This window comes from Oncorhynchus mykiss, chromosome 15, assembly GCF_057628025.1.
Source record: "Oncorhynchus mykiss isolate SJ-2025 chromosome 15, ASM5762802v1, whole genome shotgun sequence".
NCBI lineage: Eukaryota > Metazoa > Chordata > Actinopteri > Salmoniformes > Salmonidae > Oncorhynchus > Oncorhynchus mykiss.
In genome coordinates, this window is record NC_143036.1 from 52,768,804 (window position 1) to 52,787,819 (window position 19,016).

Below are 19,016 nucleotides of genomic sequence, written 5' to 3' on the forward strand. Positions count from 1 at the left end.
TCACGCCAGAGACCCACTGAAGATTGAGATCCCGGGTACACAGGCAAAGACATGTTGGTGTAGAAACCTGAGATCTATGAGCAGATGACATACACCTGGGCGACCGCTGTCTTGTCGACCTATTGCTGCAGATGCTCCTGCTATGCTGCACAGCCCTTGTTCTACTGCAACACCTGAATGAGCTACCCCCAGTTCGGCTATGTGTACTGGATCGTGGACGAATACTTAATCTTATGTAGCAACTGGTGCTTGCCCCTTTAGGAGCGCAGTCAGGTCTCGTTATTATAGTTCTGCATGTTCGATTCAGTGGCCAGAACAGTGGATTCACCAATACTCTTTTTTTTTTGTACAATTTAAACTTTAATAGATGAATTCAGTCCTTTAGAGAAGTAAAGGCCACATTTGGTAACAATCCAAAAATAAACAGTTACCTACAAAAATAAACCTGCATCATCAATAATATAAATAGAATATAGCAAAGTCTTTTTCATTATAACATGTTAGTTGCATCCTGTCTCCTCCAAGCTGTGCCCATAGCTGCTGTGTTCATCCACATCTTGGTACTGAACCATAACTAACACTGTCAGCAGAATCATTCCAGGTATAGATCTTACAGTCTCTGCATATAGCACTGCAGCATAGAACATTACAAGAGCATAGCTGAAGAGACGGGGGGGGGCGATCTTTGGCAAATAGAGTTACGTATCTATCTAGTTTACGAATATCTATATAAATTGTTCATACATTTCCAAGTTCAACAGTACTGGCCTACGGTTCCATGAAGGCCACATAGTAGGCCTATATGCATTAGAGTAGATAATGCATGCATTATAGTATATTTATATGGGTTACCTTAGCAGTCATATTCCTACAGACGTAAAAGCCAACCAGACAGCACCGCCCATAACATGATGCAAATTGAAGATAAACCAACTTTCACAGTCTAACAAATCATACAGGAGCTTGTATAAATATCAAGTTTTAGAAACACCTAACATCTTTCATAAAAGCCACTCGTATTTCAATAAGAAAGGCCTAATTATGAAACATTGTCTAGAATTAGAATAGTGGAAGATCGGCATCTGGTAAATGGAGAAAAGAAAAATCCCTGAATTAAAAGGTAAAGTGCCCAGAAGCTTCAGTAGACAGTAAACTGGTCCGATAGGAGCGCTGGAGATAGATATGAACTGGTCTGGTTCAAAGCCCTGATGCTGAGATGTGCAGACCTCTAACTTCCTAACACAGGGCCAGTGGTATCTGTCAATGTAACACTGTGCTTTGCAACACCATTTAGCAGGGCTTACAAAGAAAATAATGGCTTTAGGATCTAAAATATGATAGATTATTTTACCATATCTAACTCCATTAACACAGTGATTAAACAAATTAAGTTCAGGGTGTGTAACCCCTTATAAACTCTAGCTATAACATTTTCCCTTAATTTTTACGAGGCCTCTAAGAGCTTGCACCAGGCAAAACCTAAAATAAATCTAAACATTTTAGAATATCTTCAGTTATAGAACAGAAAAAGAGAAAGCAACAGCACATCATATCACCAACAGGCTTTAGATAAACAGTTTGATGCAGGTGAAGACCGAGAGGACAGTTACAGCATATATCCATAAGGTGGGGCTATATAACCACACCACTACTCTTCTATAGAGATAAACATGGCAAATAATGCAGTACCATCAGAAAAACGTCATATAGTACTGATAAACAACAAGGCTTTTAAACATGCCAATTCAACATATAGTCTTGCATTTGGTCAGTGTTGTTTTGATACGGTGCTAAGGGTTGATGGCCCAAAATGCACTCACTTGTTGCTCTGTCCATTGAAATGATTGTACTTTGCAATAGATGGACAGTCTCGGTTCAAATGAACTTCTCAGAGCAACAAGTTCTAGCCTCTCTCCTAGTCTAGGAGACTGATGAACACATGGTCATGTGACTTCATCTCCACGATAACGGACTCGTTTCTTTGGTCTGTTAGCACATCCATGCAGAGAGCATGTCACATGCAGCTTTGCTTCAGGGTTCAGAGTTCACACGCTGGTGCAATGGAAGGCTGATTTAAAGCATTTATCTTACCAGCCCTACAGCAGATTAGGACAGATGTAGCCATGTTAAATGAATACCAGAGGAACAGGAACAATATAGCCATTGTCATTCGCTGCTATTCCTAAACATGTTATCTGTGGCCACAGGCCTGGCACAGAGGTGGTTTAAACTAGGCCCTGAACTTTCTCGGCATCAACAATCTCTTAACACGGAACTCCAAAAACCCTCGTTTGTCACATCCATTTAATTTCTCAGGTTTTTCCTTACACAGCTTTCTACATTTCTTCTCTACCTCCTCTAAAACCATTAGTCAACTTCCCAAAATCTTTCCATTCTCACGGCATGTCCAGAGGTCAGCTCAAACTCCACTAACTGTCAGTCTGGTCACAAGCTGTAACACGCCCATTCTGACCTCTAAACCCCAAACAGCTTGTGACTCTCAGACTCTACACCAAATAATCTTCTCCTTTCAAGACCATCACAACCCTCAGTTTAAATACAATCACTCATCTTCTCTATCGCTCAGTTACCTAAAATACAGAGTCACTTCCATAAAACAGTCTAGCCTTTGTTGTCAATGTGTTTTCAGTGCGCCCCTGTGAGAAATAAATGAGCTCACTAGGTCCCTGTAGGAGTTGGATTGCTGCCACACCTTCATAGAACACAATAAAACCATTTCAGCAAAGAAACAGAACAAAGCGTCACCCACATAAATTAAAATGACAATATGTACAAACCAACGCATCCAATTAAATAGAAAGTACAAATAAATTGAATCAATTATTTTGGGGTTTGAGTCATTCACGTTCAAAAATGTCATTCTAAAATAATAAAAACAACTACAGAGAATGCACTAGAAGGATCCCAGAAGGATGGGAAGAGAGTGAACAGAAGAGTGAACATGGCACACAGGGTGTAGGCCTACTCAGTAAAGACATGGAGCTAGTCACTTGAGTGCTCCTGAATGAAGTCCAGGCTGACTGCAGTGGAACCACTGCCCTCTGCTCCCCTCTATTGTCCATCCAGTGTATTGCACACAGGGCCCACTGGTGCAATCTGGAGTTAATTCCAGCTGTCTGTCTCTCCAGTTTCTGAATCAGGTTGGACCAGTTTCCCCCTCAGTGTCCCTCAGACTGGCTTTTGGTTCCCAGCCCTCTCTCCTCCTCCAGGGGCAGTAGTTACCCCGGCCCCCCTGCTGCGCTCATGGCCTCCTTCAGTTTGAGTCTGTAGTTGTCGTAGCGACGCGTCACGGAACACACCCGCTCAGTCTCCTCCTTCTCCAGCATCCTCAGGAAGTTACTCAACTCTGGGATGGAGAACGCTTCCCACTGGAAGAGAGAGAGGAGTACGGTTAATACAGAGAGTGAGAGTGTGTGTTTAGTGTGTGTGGGAGTTCCGTGTGCGTCTTACCATGACCTCGCCAGTCTGCTGTTCTCTCAGGACGAAGCCTAGTGTGTCGGTGTTGGGACCTGCTAGCAGACGCAGGAACAACGGATGCTCTCCCTCCGACAGCTTACACATGTACACTGCAGGAGGAAAAACACACAAGCTAGAACATCAGTACCATAATATGCAGTGGTTATAAGGCATGATCATTGGACATTCTACAAAAGGGTTCAGTGTTGAGTCAGGGGAAGACGTGCTGTAAAACACTGACTAATGAGAGCTTGGGAAACTGGGGATAGGCCAAAGTGGTGTGTGTGCATGGAAAACAACCCTGGATAAAAGTCCTGGCTCCATGCCAATGGGGTAAGAGCACACAAACTAAATGCACACACACACATACGGGTAAATAACCACAGCAGCCCTGTCAGATCAGAGACAGAAGTCTTTCACGAGAGTCAGTCACCAGGCAGCCCTCAACCCTCCTGCATGCTCCTTATCCAGAGACACCAGCACATGTTCCCAGCCTGTCCCTCTACAGTGGAGGTTCCTGCCTGCTAGGCCTAGCCAGCCTATACCTAACCCTATTAAAACCCAATTGGTGAAAGAGACCAGCTATGTAACAGATGGTGCCGTGGCAGTAGAGTACTTTAACCGTCCATCTCAGCAGGACTGGGAGAGAACCGCATTCCATGTCACACCGGATTCTGACATCACCATACGTTACATAGACATGCAAACATTTACCCTTCCTCATACGTCACAGTAACAGATCTAGGGTCAGTTTTGACGGTACAAATCCTGACCATTACAAACAGTCTATGCCCCCCCCCTAGGCCTACTCCACCCAGGGGGTGCTGCTGTGTATCTGTCTGAGGGTATTTATCAGCTAGTGGAACTAAACTGTTTTTAATTGGACCACAGTAATGGCTCTGTCTAGACAGACCATCTCATTAACAGGCTCAGCCCTCCCCTCTTCATTTACAGAGGGGAAAACACCGCGACGTCAGAGCTAGCATCTGAGCCACACTGTCCTAGAGGTCGGGGATAGCGTGTGTGCATTTCCCTTGACATAATGAAGAGCTGTCAGATTACACAACAGTGTGAGAAGAGATTAGACAGACCGTGACAGACTGCAGTCAGCACTGCTACTTGGCTGGAAGTCTGACCTATTCACAATCAAAACCATAACCTACCTGCACTCCTATTCCCGACCCCCACCCAGTCTTCAGTAAGAGGGGCTAATCTCCTGCTCTGTGGTATAGGGAGCAGGGACTGATCCATCTTTGCTCGTCTGCTGGGGGTCTCAAACCCGGGTTAAGGTCTAGGCTGAACCCCACCAGTGATCTGCCCTATCAATCGTATCTAGCAGAGCCCTAACACAGGAAGAACTGTAGTAACAGTAGGTGGGGGAGAGAAGACCAAGACACAGGTGCTACTATAACCTGTACTGAAACCAGTTGGGGCCTTCTCTCCACAGGCTGGCGGGTTGGAGAGCAGCTGCTGCTGGACATGCTGTGTGTGTGTGTGTGTGTGTGTGTGTGTGTGTGTGTGTGTGTGTGTTCTGCCCTGCCAGGGTATTCCAGACACAGGGATGAAACAATGTGTGTGGGGACAGCCCTGTGGCATTCAGCAACATGAGGGCGAGGAGTCTAGAAAGTCACATCCTGACCCTATAGATACTGACACACTCGCACTCATGAATACACTCCACACACACCATGTTCAGACACCAGCCCAGTTCTGGCATGCATGCCATCCTGCCAGCTAACACAGTCTGGCATCTATGGCATGACAAACCAGCTAGTCTCTCCTATAGCCAGAAAGACAGACACTTACCTTGCTCCTCCCTGCGGCAGCGTTTGTACAGGGCATATTTAGCAGGGTTGTCAGCTACGGTGAACTTGGTCAACAGGGCCTGGATCACCTGATAAATCAACGTTCACGATAAAGACTAGCATCAGCGTTCATATATAATTATAGCCATTTTCTACAAATCACTGCAAGCAGGTTGAACGTAACTGTGTGAGAGACCCACCTGTCGTATGGTGTTGTTGGAGCTGATGTGAAGAGTGTTAGTTGCCCCCTGGGGGAGGTAGAAGGCCTCCTCTCCTCCCCCACCTCCTCGTACAGTGATGGGTCTCCTCAGCTCCAACTGCACCTTGATGAACCCTGTATACACACCACTGGGGTTCTACAGGGAGAGAGAGACAGGTCAGGATACTTCAGGGCAACAGAAAATGTACACAAGCGAGCATGTTTAGGGGGGGTAACAAGTTAGCAGATGGAGCCCAGATTTGTGGGCCTCTCTCTAAGCCCATTACTTCACGTACCACCTGCGGATGGGACAGCACCGCGCACGTGTGAGAGAGTCATTAAAGGCGATGAGCTGAAACTCAAATCAGCTGACTGCCACGACTAAAACGCACCCACACCGTTACGTTTCTTTAGAGAAAGAACAAAAGAGTTACTTGTGGTTGCGATAGATGGACAGATCAGGGACACAAAGAGAGGAGAGAATAAAATGGGTGTGGGAGCAAAGAAAGACATTCTAAAGAAGACAGAAGTAGTCATTATGCCTGCCTGACTGCATGTTTTAGATGAGACTGACATGTCTGATAGCATGACATCTGAATCAAAGAACAGTGGTTGAACGTTGACCCCTCAGAAGTCAATAAATACAGTACCAGTCAAAAGTTGACACATTCATTCCAGGGTTTCTTTATTTGTACTATTTTCTACATTGCAGTATAATAGTGTAGTCAGCAAAACTATTAAATAACACATATGGAATCATGTAGTAACCAAAACAGTTAGACTGTCAAAGTAGCCATTTTTCCTTGATGACAGCTTTGCACACTCTTGGCATTCCCTCAACCAGCTTCACCTGGAATTCCAACAGTCTTGAAGGAGTTCCAACATATGCTGAGCACTTGTTGGAAAACCACCATTTCACTCTTCGGTCCAATTCATCCCAAACCATCTCAAATTGGGTTGAGGTCAGGTGATTATGGAGGCCAGGTTATCTGACGCAGCACTCCATCACTCTCCTTCTTGGTCAAATAGCCCTTACACAGCCTGGATGTCTGTTGGGTCATTGTCCTGTTGAAAAACAAATGATTGTTTCACTAAGCGCAAACCCAGATGGGATGGCGTATTGCTGCAGAAAGCTGTGGTAGCCATTCTGGTTAAGTGTGCCTTGAATTCTAAATAAATCAGACAGTGTCACCAGCAAAGTACCCTCACACCTCCTCCTCCATGCTTCACGGTGGGAACCACACACGCAGAGATCATCCTTTCACCTCCTCTGCGTCTCTAAGACACAGCGGTTGGAACCAAAAATCTCAAATTTGGACTCAGACCAAAAGGACAACTTTCCAACGGTCTAATGTCCATTGATTGAGTTTCTTGCCCCAAGCAAGTCTTCTTATTGGTGTCCTTTAGTGGTTTCGTTGCAACAACTCAACCATGAAGACCTGATTCACGCAGTCTCCTCTGAACAGTTGATGTTGAGATGTGTCGTCTTAAACTCCGTGAAGCATTTATTTGGGATGCAATTTCTGAAGCTGGTAAGTCTAATGAACTTATCCACTGCAGCAGAGGTAACTCTGGGTCTTCCTTTCCTGTGGCAGTCCTCATAAGAGCCAGTTTCATCATAGCGCTTGATGATTTTGAGACTTCACTTAAAGAAACAGGACTGACTGAACTCCGTGTCTTCAAGTAATGGACTGTCGTTTCTCTTTGAGCTGTTCTTGCCATAATATGGACTTGATCTTTTACCAAATAGGGCTATCTTCTGTATACCAACCCTACCTTGTCACAACACAACTGATCGGCTCAAACGCATTAAGACAGACATTCCACAAACTTACTTTTAACAAGGAACAACAGTTAATTTAAATGCATTCCAGGTGACCTTATGAAGCTGGTTGAAAGAATGCCAAGAGTGTGCAAAGCTGTCATCAAGGCAGGGGTGGCTATTTTGAAGAATTAACACTTTTTGGTTACTAAACTCAGCAAAAAAAAGAAACGTCCCTTGTCACAACCCTGTTTTAAAATATAATTTGTAAAAATCCAAAACTTCACAGATCTTCATAGTAAAGGGTTTAAACACCGTTTCCCATGCTTGTTCAATGAACCATAAACAATTAATGAACACGCACCTGAGGAACGGTGGTTAAGACACTAACAGCTTACAGATGGTTGGCAGTTAAGGTCACAGTTATGAAAACTTAGGACACTAGAGGCCTTGTTACAGACTCTGAAAATCACCAAAAGAAAGATGCCCAGGTTCCCTGCTCATCTATGTGAACGTGCCTTAGGCATGCTGCAAGGAGGCATGAGGACTGCAATAAATTGAAATGTCTGTACTGCGAGATGCCTAAGACAGCGCTACAAGGAGACAGGACGAACAGCTTATCATCCGCGCAGTGGCAGAACACGTGTAACAACACCTGCACAGGATCGGTACATCAAAACATCACACCTGCGGGACAGGTACAGGATGGGAACAATTGCCCAAGTTGCACCAGGAACGCACACTCTCTCCATCAGTGCTCAGATTATCAGCCTATTGCGGACAGAGGCTGGACTGAGGGCTTGTAGGCCTGTTGTAAGGCAGGTCCTCAGACATCACCGGCAACAATGCCAAACCCACCGTCGCTGGACCAGACAGGCCTGGCAAAAAGTGCTCTTTTGACGAGTTGCAGTTATGGCTCACCAGGGGTGATGGTAGGATTCGCGTTTATAATCAAAGGAATTAGCGTTACACCGAGGCCTGTACTCTGGAGCGGGATCGATTTGGGGGTGGGGGGTCAGTCATGGTCTGGGGTGGTGTGTCACAGCATCATCGGACTGAGCTTGTCGTCATTGCAGGCAATCTCAACGCTGTGCGTTACAGGGAAGACATCCTCCTCCCTCATGTGGTACCCTTCCTGCAGGCTCATCCTGACCTGACCCTCCAGCATGACAATACCACCATTTCCCCCCAGAAATATCCAGGAACTTGCCGGTGCCTTGGTGGAAGAGTGGGGTAATATCTCACAGTAAGAACTGGCAAATCTGGTGCAGTCCATGAAGAGATGCACTGCCGTACTTAATGGAGGTGGTGGCAACCCTAGATACTGACTTAATTTTGACTCCCCCCCCCCCCTCCCCCCTTGTTCAGGGACACATTATTCCATTTGTTAGTCACATGTCTGTGGAACTTGCTCAGTTTACGTCTCAGTTGTTGAATCTTATGTTCATACAAATATTTACACATGTTAAGTTTGCTGAAAATAAACAGAGTTGACAGTGAGATGACGTTTCTTTATTGCTGAGTTTACATGATTCCATATGTGTTATTTAATAGTTTTGAGGTCTTCAATTGAGCTGAAAATAAAGAAAAACTCTTGAATAAGTAGGTGTCCAAACTTTTTACTGGTACGTTACAGTTATTCATCTGGGACAAATCTCTCAGGCAGGCCTGTTCCAGACAGCTAGTCTGGTGAACATGTGTTGTGTGCCACCATCATGCCCGCAGATTGATGAGCAGACAGTTAGAGCTGGTCCTCTTCTACATAACAGGGTGGGTCAGGACAACTCAAGAGCTTCTGTTCAATCCCCCTAATCATTAGTAAAGGAAGGAGTTGTGGTGGAAGCATGCAGCGAGCAAACGTGAGTGTCACGTCTCTTGTGGATCAGGAGGGGATAGATGACAAAACATGAGTGCAGAATGAGCCTTTACGGTTCAGCTCAGCTCTGAAGGCTGGCCGACCCACGCACGCACACACTTGTGCCAGAGATAACCATCAGAGCCGGACAGTCATTCAAGTTAGTTGAGGGATGAGGGGTCAAAGTGGGTAGCTAGGTCACATGGGATGATAAACTGAGGCCTAGTGTCTGATACAGGAGTTGGGTTAAGGGTAAGTGGACAGGGTCAGGGATTAGAGGTCACTTGCCAGCGTCATTTTGAGGTGGTCCTTGGAGGAGTTGTTGTACAGCTCGACCTTCTGTCTGATCTCCTCTCTGCTGAGATGAGTCCGTAACTCCCTTTCCTGCACAACATCCTGATTGACAAAAACAGAGTTAAGTGGTGTTATTACATGTTATTTGGCCTGAAGACATTTGCTATCTGTATCAGCTGATCTTACCAAAGAGTATAAGCACACACACGCGCACACCCAGCCCTGGGCCTGCCACAGAGTGTTTTCCTGACCTTCATTCGGAGGCCCTAGATCAGGGATATGCAACTGGCAGCCAGATTATTACTTTATACAAGCCCTTTGATCAATTGATCAATCAATGATCGTTAAAATGACAAGCACTATGGTGGGGTGGTCTGTAGTGTGGTTTCTAGTGCCTACGTGGCCAGTTCATTCTTTTTTCTTCATATGAAGTTGGCTCTAGCGCTTTAACAGTTTAAGCTACAAAATATTATGACCCTATTACTGAAAGCTACGACTAAGGAACACCTACGTGCCTTCTATTTCCTTCTGATATTGACAAGGACTTAATTATTGACAAGGACTTCCCTAATGACTGAGGAAAATTAATTCAAAACTGCAGACTGGAATTTGGCATTACCTGATTTGACATACTGCATATGTGTTATTTATTGAGATACTTAGTTCCAGATGATTTTAAATTTACTTAATTTACTTTTAGAACCTCTTTATATTTGTTTTTGGGTTGAACCGACTCACATTGGTTGAGCGCCAGTCACTTCTTTCCTAATTACTTTTAGCAACATTTCATTTTAAGGAAAGTATTTTAATGGCGGTTGGGCATTTTTGTAAAAAAATGTTTTATACAGTTCTTCCAATGAATAATCATGTAGAAAATGTCCGCCGCCCCACGCAATTAACATTTGTATTTAATTTTTTAAAACTATATCTGGGCCTCCGTTAAATACATACACTGAACAAAAACAAACGCAACATGTAAAGTGTTGGTTTCATGAGCTGAAATAAAAGATCCCAGAAATGTTATTTTGCGCACAAATTTGTTTCCATCCCTGTTAGTGAGCATTTCTCCTTTGCCAAGATAATCCATCCACCTGACAGGTGTGGCATATCAAGAAGCTGATTAAACAGCATAATCATTGCACAGGTGCACCTTGTGCTGGGGACAATAAAAGGCCACTCTATAATGTGCAGTTGTCACACAAGTGCCACAGATGTCTCAATTTGAGGGAGCGTACAATTGGCATGCTGACTGCAGGAATGTCCACCAGAGCAGAGTATTTCATGTTGATTTTGCGCGCACACACACAGATGACTCATCCCATCATAGGACAGAAGTGTGCTAGGCCCAACCCAGGGAGAGAGGTCATAGTCATGTAATGAATGTGCTCCCCAGATCCAGAGAGATGAGTCATACCACTGAAGGCTGTGACTTTCACACACATGTACACATACGTTTTAACTCCTAGAAAGCAGAAGGATCTGACTTCCGAGTTTGTCGATAATGAGAACTGAATTTTAGTTATTTCTTAATGGATAGCTTCCTCTCCATATCACCCTGGATCAAGCAGTCATAGCAGACACGTCATCCTCAGTGTGTGTGCCTGCCTGACGGTCCAAAGTCCACACAGCGCTGTGTGTTCTTACATGGGCATAGAGCTTTGCTCTCTAAGGCTCCTAGCTACTAAAAACAAACCTAAACCACACTCAGTATCCTGGCAAGACCTAGCAGGCACTGGACACCTTATAAGGCCACACTGCACGAGAGACCAGGGTGCCAACGTGCGCATACACACAGAAGAGTCCACCTTAGGCAATAACATTGATAGTGGAGTGGTATGGTTCTAATAGCCTAGTCTCAGGGAGACAGGGGCCATATTCCTGACCTACTAGTTTTCTTTAATGTCAACATCAAGGCAATAAAAGGCATGCTTCTGATGGACTTTTTTTACTGCCTACCACAGAGGAAAACAGGCTCATAAAATAACAGTACAGAGCTCCTTACTGTTACGGTTAGCAATGGATGTGGTCTAATGCTGGGGTTTAGACTCTTGCTGCAGCCAGATGTCTTCACTGACCGGGGATTGGGCTGGGTGGCACTGTGGAGAACTGGAGGTCAATTCCACCTAGCCCATGGTGTAACCCAGTAGGTTCATGAGACTATGGGTTGCAGTGTATGAGCCAAAACAGGTGCCATTGACCTGTTGCTTGGTCGAGCCCAGTGACTCACTACAGGAATATTAGGTCAACGGCACTGTTAGCACTACACAGACATGACAGCATATCAAGGCCTCTTGATATGCATAGGAGAAAGTGGCTCTGCACTAATAAATAAAGACCTTAAAACAGTACGTCAGATTCAGTCTTACTGAAAGTATGCATATTCTTCACAAACATCATACGTCCAAACTCAGAACCCCAAAATAACATTGACGCTGTGGTAGAACATTTATTTTGATTAGCGATTGTGCATTTTTCAAAATCTCATCAGGTAGTCTGATTTCAGATGGGTCATGTAAAGAGGGTTATTAGGGAAATCCTTATTGCACAGCATGCAAACATTTAAATCAAACTATTATATTATTCTGACTATTCCCAATAATCGTATTATTGTGTGCATAAATCAGTGCTGGTTGTGTTCCTATTGGTCAGTCACCGAAATCAGCTCGTAACACCAGCCACACACACGATAAATGCCCCCCAAAAATCTGATCCTGACAGAACTGTTGGAGCCTACGACCGGACGTAGTGGTACTTAAATCGTCAGAAGTAGACCAGGTCACACGGAACGAGCCAAGACGACCGACAATCGTTTACGACCTACGACTTTACAATTGTCAGGTACGGCAAAATCATGGCATAAGATGACAAAACAACAAAAAAACAACAAAAAAACAACCTTACAATCTGGGGGGCTTTAGCCTCCAAATCCACCATGTATTTATACACACACTGTAGTCACGGCAGATAGAGCTAGTCATCCCTGAAGTACTTTACCGGGTCGTACAGGTCACAGCTGATTAAAGTGGCTCACAGTAAGACCAAGGGGATTATGGGTAGCCACAGAGAGAGGTTGGTGTTGGTTATGACAACACTTGCTAGCCGCTATTGCATGGGCCATGACCACTCAGGGGTTGTGTGAGAGAGAGAGTTGGTTGATTGGCCTGATCGCCATCACGACCAGCTCTATAGGATTACCTCTGTTTCAAACAGAACCTCACAGAGGTCATGATCAACTACAACAGATGGCGCAGTGCCAAGCCAGTTCATGACTGTGGTCTTGAACAAACGTACATCGGTATCATTACTTTGGGTTCAGAGGCAGAGTATGCAAAAGGGAGTGTATTTGAGTACATACAGACAGGAGGAGCACCAGTGAGCCGGAGCGTGAGACAAAAGGCAAAACAAATGTCCTGATGAGGTAATGCCCCCAAAAAACAGCCTTCTCCCTCCCACACAGTGTTTGTTTTAGCCACGGGCCACTACACTGCAGCCGGCGAGGAGAGCAGAAACACAGCAGAACAGATTTTAGGACTGTCCCTGAGAGTTCAACCTGTCGTTTTTAACCTCTCCACTCTCTTCACTGTAGTTACTGCAGCATCAAGGTTAATGAATGCCAGTCGGATTAGACTCTGTTAAAGTAACGACAAGCCTATACTCTCCCTCTGTACCCTGATTGAAGTGGGCAGGCAGGGTTAGCTGGGGTGGCAGAGGTATAAGGAGGAGGGAGGAGAGGGGAGCTGTTTTTTAGGGTGAAGAGTCAGTTGGCCGAGCAATGTGGGATAGCTGTGGGTCAGTGTGCAGTAAAGTGGCTCTGGGGTTGAGTGCTTTGAGTAAGCCTTAGTAGAGTTACGAGTTCAGTGCAGGGTTAAGTAGAGGTGTGCGGGTGTCACTTAACGTGTGAAGCAATGTGTGTGAGGTAGACCGATGATTTTTCAACAGCGATAACGATTGGAGGACCAAAAAAAGCCGAAACCGATTAATCAGACGTTTTTTTTAAATATAAATATATAAAAATAAAATTTGGGAATGCGCTTGTTAAATCAACCGTTCGGCAAAGTAGACTGATTCAATGATAAATGAAGAGGCACCGCATTGATTATTTGCAAAGCAGGACAAGCTAGTTAAACTAGTCATATCAACCATGTGTTGTTAACTAGTGATTATGTTAAGATGGTTTTTTTTACAAGATAAGTGTAATTCTAGGAAGCAATTTTCGTTCGATCTTTGCTGCACTCACGTAACAGGTGGTCAGCCTGCCACGCAGTCTCCTCGTTGAGTGCAATGTAATCGGCATCCAAAAATGGCAATTACTGATTGTTATGAAAACGTGAAATCTGCCATGCTGATTAATCGGTCGAACTCTAGTGTGAGGTGTAATGTGTTTGGTGTGTTCAAAGGAGAGAGAATAGGCTGTACTTTGCGTCAGTCGCAGTCAGTCAAACAAACCGGTTCCTCGCCTGACTAATATAGATTACACACAACTGATGTTATCCGTTTACAGAGCCAGACAGCCATGCTTCTCAAGCAGAAAATAAAACGAGCTAAAAAAAAAGCTGGAAATAGACTAAACACCCCTGACAACCTACATCTGGATGTGTGTGCATGGATATTGTTCTAGATAAAGATTCAGGGAAGAGCAGTTCGACCTTGTGTTATGGTAGTTTGTGAATCCATGACCAGTCTCACTCAGTGCTATAGTGATGAAGCAACTATCCGCTCCTCTGTGTGGGACTTCCTCTTCAGCTTAGAGGGGAAATCCACAGCAGCCACACCTTTCCTCCGCATAACAGACGTGGACATTCCTCAACTAATGCAGGTTCTGTAGACATAAACCAAGCACTGAATACACCGCATCCAGTGAAAAGCCACTTGGAGATTCTATACTACCACTATACCACAGCCAATTCCCTGACACCACACTACAAACTGCACAGTACTCATTTTGACCTGGAGGGATTCCAGCTGCTATTTACTGACCTGAGTCTGACCCAGTACTGCATGCACAAACACACAGAATAACGTGGGAAAGATTAAACCACTCCATTGACTGCAGCAGGAGTGATCCATCCCTTAGCGTCCCACTGGACAGAACAGAGGTGAACTCCTGCTCAGTGGGCTCAGAGTTAGAGAGTCCATTCTGCCTCCTGTGGTGTCAATGGACACGCATAACTGAAAGTGGCTTTACTGAGGGTGAGTAAGGAGGTCAAGACTGAAACCCTCTGCTGAACACACACAAAACAAAAATACTGAGCTGGACAAACTCTGGGCTAAACAAAGAGAAAGAGGAATGGAAACCACCCCGGTAGAACTGCTGACTCTCCCCACAGGCCCCTGGCCTGGAATGCACACACTGCTGATAGAGATCTCCACAGACCCCCTATCTAGCAGAGGTATGAAAACACTGGAGATTGGAAAATCTGAATCTTGGGGAGTTGGGATGTGCCCGTTTCTCCAAGTCTGTGCTCCATGTGTAGTCTACTGCTCCACACCAAGTCTGAAACATATGAGAGAGAGAGGTATCTGGGGTTGGGAAGGGGGGCTAAGAAAAAAGTGTGAGTTCCATATCTGGATTTTTATGGGAAGATTTATCGTATCATATTGTTTTGACGACGTGGCAAAACTATTTCTGCGCTAGTTGGCTGTACATGCAAATCAATCCCAGAACAGCAGGAAAGGACCTTGTGAGGATGCTGGAAGAAACAGGTACAAAAGTATCCATAGTCAAATGAGTCCTATATCGACATAGCCTGAAAAACGACTTAGCAAGGAAAAAGCCACTGATCCAAAACCGCCATAAAGAAGCCAGACTACGGTTTGCAACTGCACATGGGGACAAAAATCATACTTTTTGGAGAAATGTCCTCTGGTCTGATAAAACAAAAATAGAACTGTTTGGACATAATGCCCATCGTTATGTTTGGAGGGAAAAGGGGAAGGCTTGCAAGCCAAAGAACACATCCCAACTGTGAAGCACAGGGGTGGCAGCATCATGTTGTGAGGGTGCTTTACTGCAGGAGGGACTGGTGCACTTCACAAAATAGATGGCTTCATGAGGTGGGAAAATGTGGATATATTGAAACATCAAGAAATCAGTCCGGAAGTTAAAACTTGGTCACAAATGGGTCCTCCAAATGGACAATGACCCCAAGCATACTTCCAAAGTTGTGGCAAAATGGCTTAAGGACAACAAAGTCAAGGTATTGGAGTGGCCATCACCCTGACCTCAATCCTATAGACAATTTGAAAAAGCGTGTGCAAGCAAGGAGGCCTTACAAACCTGACTCAGTTGCACCATCTCTGCCATGAGGAATGGGCCAAAATTCACCCAACTTATTGTGGGAAGCTTGTGGAATGCTACCCGAAACATTTGACCCAAGTTAAACAAGTTAAAGGCAATGCTACCAAATACTAATTGAGTGTATAAAAAAATTCTGACCCACTGGGAAGTTGATGAAAGAAATAAAAGCTGAAATAAATCTTTACTATTATTCTGACATTTCACATTCTTAAAATAAAAGTTGTGATCCTAACTGACTTAAGACAGGGATTTTTTTACTAGGATTAAATGTCAGGAATTGTGAAAAACTGAGTTTAAATGTATTTGGCTAAGGTGCATGTAAACTCCCGACTTCAACTGAATATAAAATACAAATGGTATTGAGAGAAATAGTCGACGGGTCATAATTCCTATAATAACTACAACCTAAAACTTCTTAACTGGGAATATTTGTCTTCGCTATTCTACAATGTAAAAATTAGAGGTCGAACGATTATGATTTTTTGATACCGCTTATTGGAGGACAATTAATTAAAAAAAAAAAAATTATATATATATATATATATATATATATACACACACACACACACACACACAGCTCAAAAAAATAAAGGGAACACTTAAACGACACAAAGTAACTCCAAGTCAATCACACTTCTGTGAAATCAAACTGTCCACTTAGGAAGCAACACTGATTGACAATAAATGTCACATGCTGTTGTGCAAATGGAATAGACAACAGGTGGAAATTATAGGCAATTAGCAAGACACCACCAATAAAGGAGTGGTTCTGCAGGTGGTGACCACAGACCACTTCTCAGTTCCTATGCTTCCTGGCTGATATTTTGGTCACTTTTGAATGCTGGCGGTGCTTTCACTCTAGTGGTAGCATGAGACGGAGTCTACAACCCACACAAGTGGCTCAGGTAGTGCAGCTCATCCAGGATGGCACATCAATGCGAGCTGTGGCAAGAAGGTTTGCTGTGTCTGTCAGCATAGGGTCCAGAGCATGGAGGCGCTACCAGGAGACAGGCCAGTACATCAGGAGACGTGGAGGAGGCCGTAGGAGGGCAACAACCCAGCAGCAGGAGCGCTACCTCCACCTTTGTGCAAGGAGCAGCACTGCCAGAGCCCTGCAAAATGACCTCCAGCAGGCCACATATGTGCATGTGTCTGCTCAAACGGTCAGAAACAGACTCCATGAGGGTGGTATGAGGGCCCGACATCCACAAGTGGGGGTTGTGCTTACAGCCCAACACCGTGCAGGACGTTTGGCATTTGCCAGAGAACACCAAGATTGGCAAATTCGCCACTGGCGCCCTGTGCTATTCACAGATGAAAGCAGGTTCACACTGAGCAGGTGACAGACGTGACAGTCTGGAGACGCCGTGGAGAACGTTCTGCTGCCTGCAACATCCTCCAGCATGACAGGTTTGGCAGTGGGTCAGTCATGGTGTGGGGTGGCATTTCTTTGGGGGGCCGCACAGCCCTCCATGTGCTCGCCAGAGGTAACCTGAATGCCATTAGGTACGGTGCGGTTGGGCCCTGGGTTCCTCCTAACGCAAGACAATGCTAAACCTCATGTGGCTGGAGTGTGTCAGCAGTTCCTGCAAGAGGAAGGCATTGATGCTATGGACTGGCCCGCCCGTTCCCCAGAGCTGAATCCAATTGAGCACATCATGTCTCGCTCCATCCACCACAGACTGTCCAGGAGTTGGCGGATGCGTTTGTCCAGGTCTGGGAGGAGATCCCTCAGGAGACCATCCGCCACCTCATCAGGAGCATGTCCAGGTGTTGTAGGGAGGTCATACAGGCAAGTGGAGGCCACACACACTACTGAGCCTCATTTTGACTTGTTTTAAGGACATTACAAACTTGGATCAGCCTGTAGTGTGGTTTTCCACTTTATTTTTGAGTGTGACTCCAAATCCAGACCTCCATGGGTTGAAAAATTTGATTTCCATTGATAATTTGTGTGATTTTGTTGTCAGCACATTCAACTATGTAAAGAAGAAAGTATTTAATAAGAATATTTCATTCATTCAGATCTAGGATGTGTTATTTTAATGTTCCCTTTTTTCCTTCACTCTGTGGTCCAACTCAATCGCAAAGCACTCCATCACTCCCCTTGGTCAAATAGCCCTTCCACAGCCTGGAAGTGTGTTGGGTCATTGTCCTGTTGAAAAACAAAATGATTGTCCCACTAAGCACAAACCAGATGGGATGGTGTATGGCTGTAGAATTGTGGTAGCAATGCTGGTTAAGTGTGCCTTGAATTCTAAATAAAAATCACTGACAGTGTCACCAGCAAAGCACCCCCACCATGCAGAGATCATCCGTTCACCTACTCTGCGTCTCACAATTTGAGCATGAAGAACTGATTCACGCAGTCTCATCTGAACAGTTGATGTTGAGATGTCTGTTACTTGAACTCTGAAGCATTTACTTGGGCTGCAATTTCTTAGGCTAGTAACTCTAATGAACTCTGCAAGAGAGGTAACTCTTGGTCTTCCTTTCCTGTGGTGGTCCTTATGAGAGCCATTCATCATAACGCTTGATGGTTTTTGCAACTGCACTTGAAGAAACTTTCAAAGTTCTTGAAATTATCCAGATTGACTGACCTTCATGCCTTAAAGTAATGGACTGTCATACTCTGAAGAATCTAAAATAGAAAATATACTTTTATTTGTTTAACACTTTTTTGGTTACTACACAATTCCATGTGTTATTTCATAGTTTTGATGTACTATTTTCTACATTGTAGAATGATAGTGAAGACAAATAAAGAAAAACCCTGGAATGAGTGTGTGTCCAAACTTTTGACTGGTACTGTATATCTACAGAAATAAGACTGATTTTGCTTCTGTTGCCTGTTTGTATTATAGCCTACTGATTCTGGGAGCACCAAGCCTCATCTAAGGGCAAAATGTTGGAAAAAGTAATTTTACATCTTTGCTATACAATTTTTTTCATTAGAAGAGACTGGTATTACTTGGAATGTATTATTTAGTGTTGTTTACACTGTTCCAAACAGGCAGAAAAATATTATAACTTGACAGCACCTGTTTGTCACATAATATGTAGGCAGCGCTCGCTCCTGCACCCTTCTTTTTCTTGAGCTCCTTGTTATTATTCCAATTATTATTATGATCATCATAATAAGTAATGCTATTATCATTAGTAGGCTTTGTATAGTATCCTTGTATAACCACCATCGAGCTGTGAGCCTAAGAGCGTGTCCTGTTTAGTTAGTCTTAATACCGTAACTTATTTGGGCCCATTTCAATAGGCTACTGTGTCTATCAATCAATCTTTCATTTGTTCATGTCATCACACAGGGAGATTTA

The 19,016-nt window shown here is 44.3% G+C and overlaps 1 protein-coding gene across 3 annotated transcripts in view; it reads right to left on the bottom strand.

The window, feature by feature from the left end:
• Positions 1 to 336: 336 nt before the first annotated feature.
• LOC110490224 (ras association domain-containing protein 3) overlaps positions 337 to 19,016 on the bottom strand; it is a 56,052-nt gene continuing 37,372 nt past the window's right edge. For all 3 annotated transcript variants that reach the window (XM_021563494.3, XM_090200306.1, XM_021563495.3), the window contains 5 exons: positions 9,387 to 9,494; positions 5,483 to 5,638; positions 5,284 to 5,371; positions 3,472 to 3,587; positions 337 to 3,389 (listed from right to left, as the gene is read on the bottom strand). In XM_021563494.3, coding sequence (XP_021419169.3) covers positions 3,240 to 3,389; positions 3,472 to 3,587; positions 5,284 to 5,371; positions 5,483 to 5,638; positions 9,387 to 9,494 — 618 coding nt within the window. In that variant the 3' untranslated portion in view covers positions 337 to 3,239. The remainder of the gene's footprint in view (positions 3,390 to 3,471; positions 3,588 to 5,283; positions 5,372 to 5,482; positions 5,639 to 9,386; positions 9,495 to 19,016) is intronic.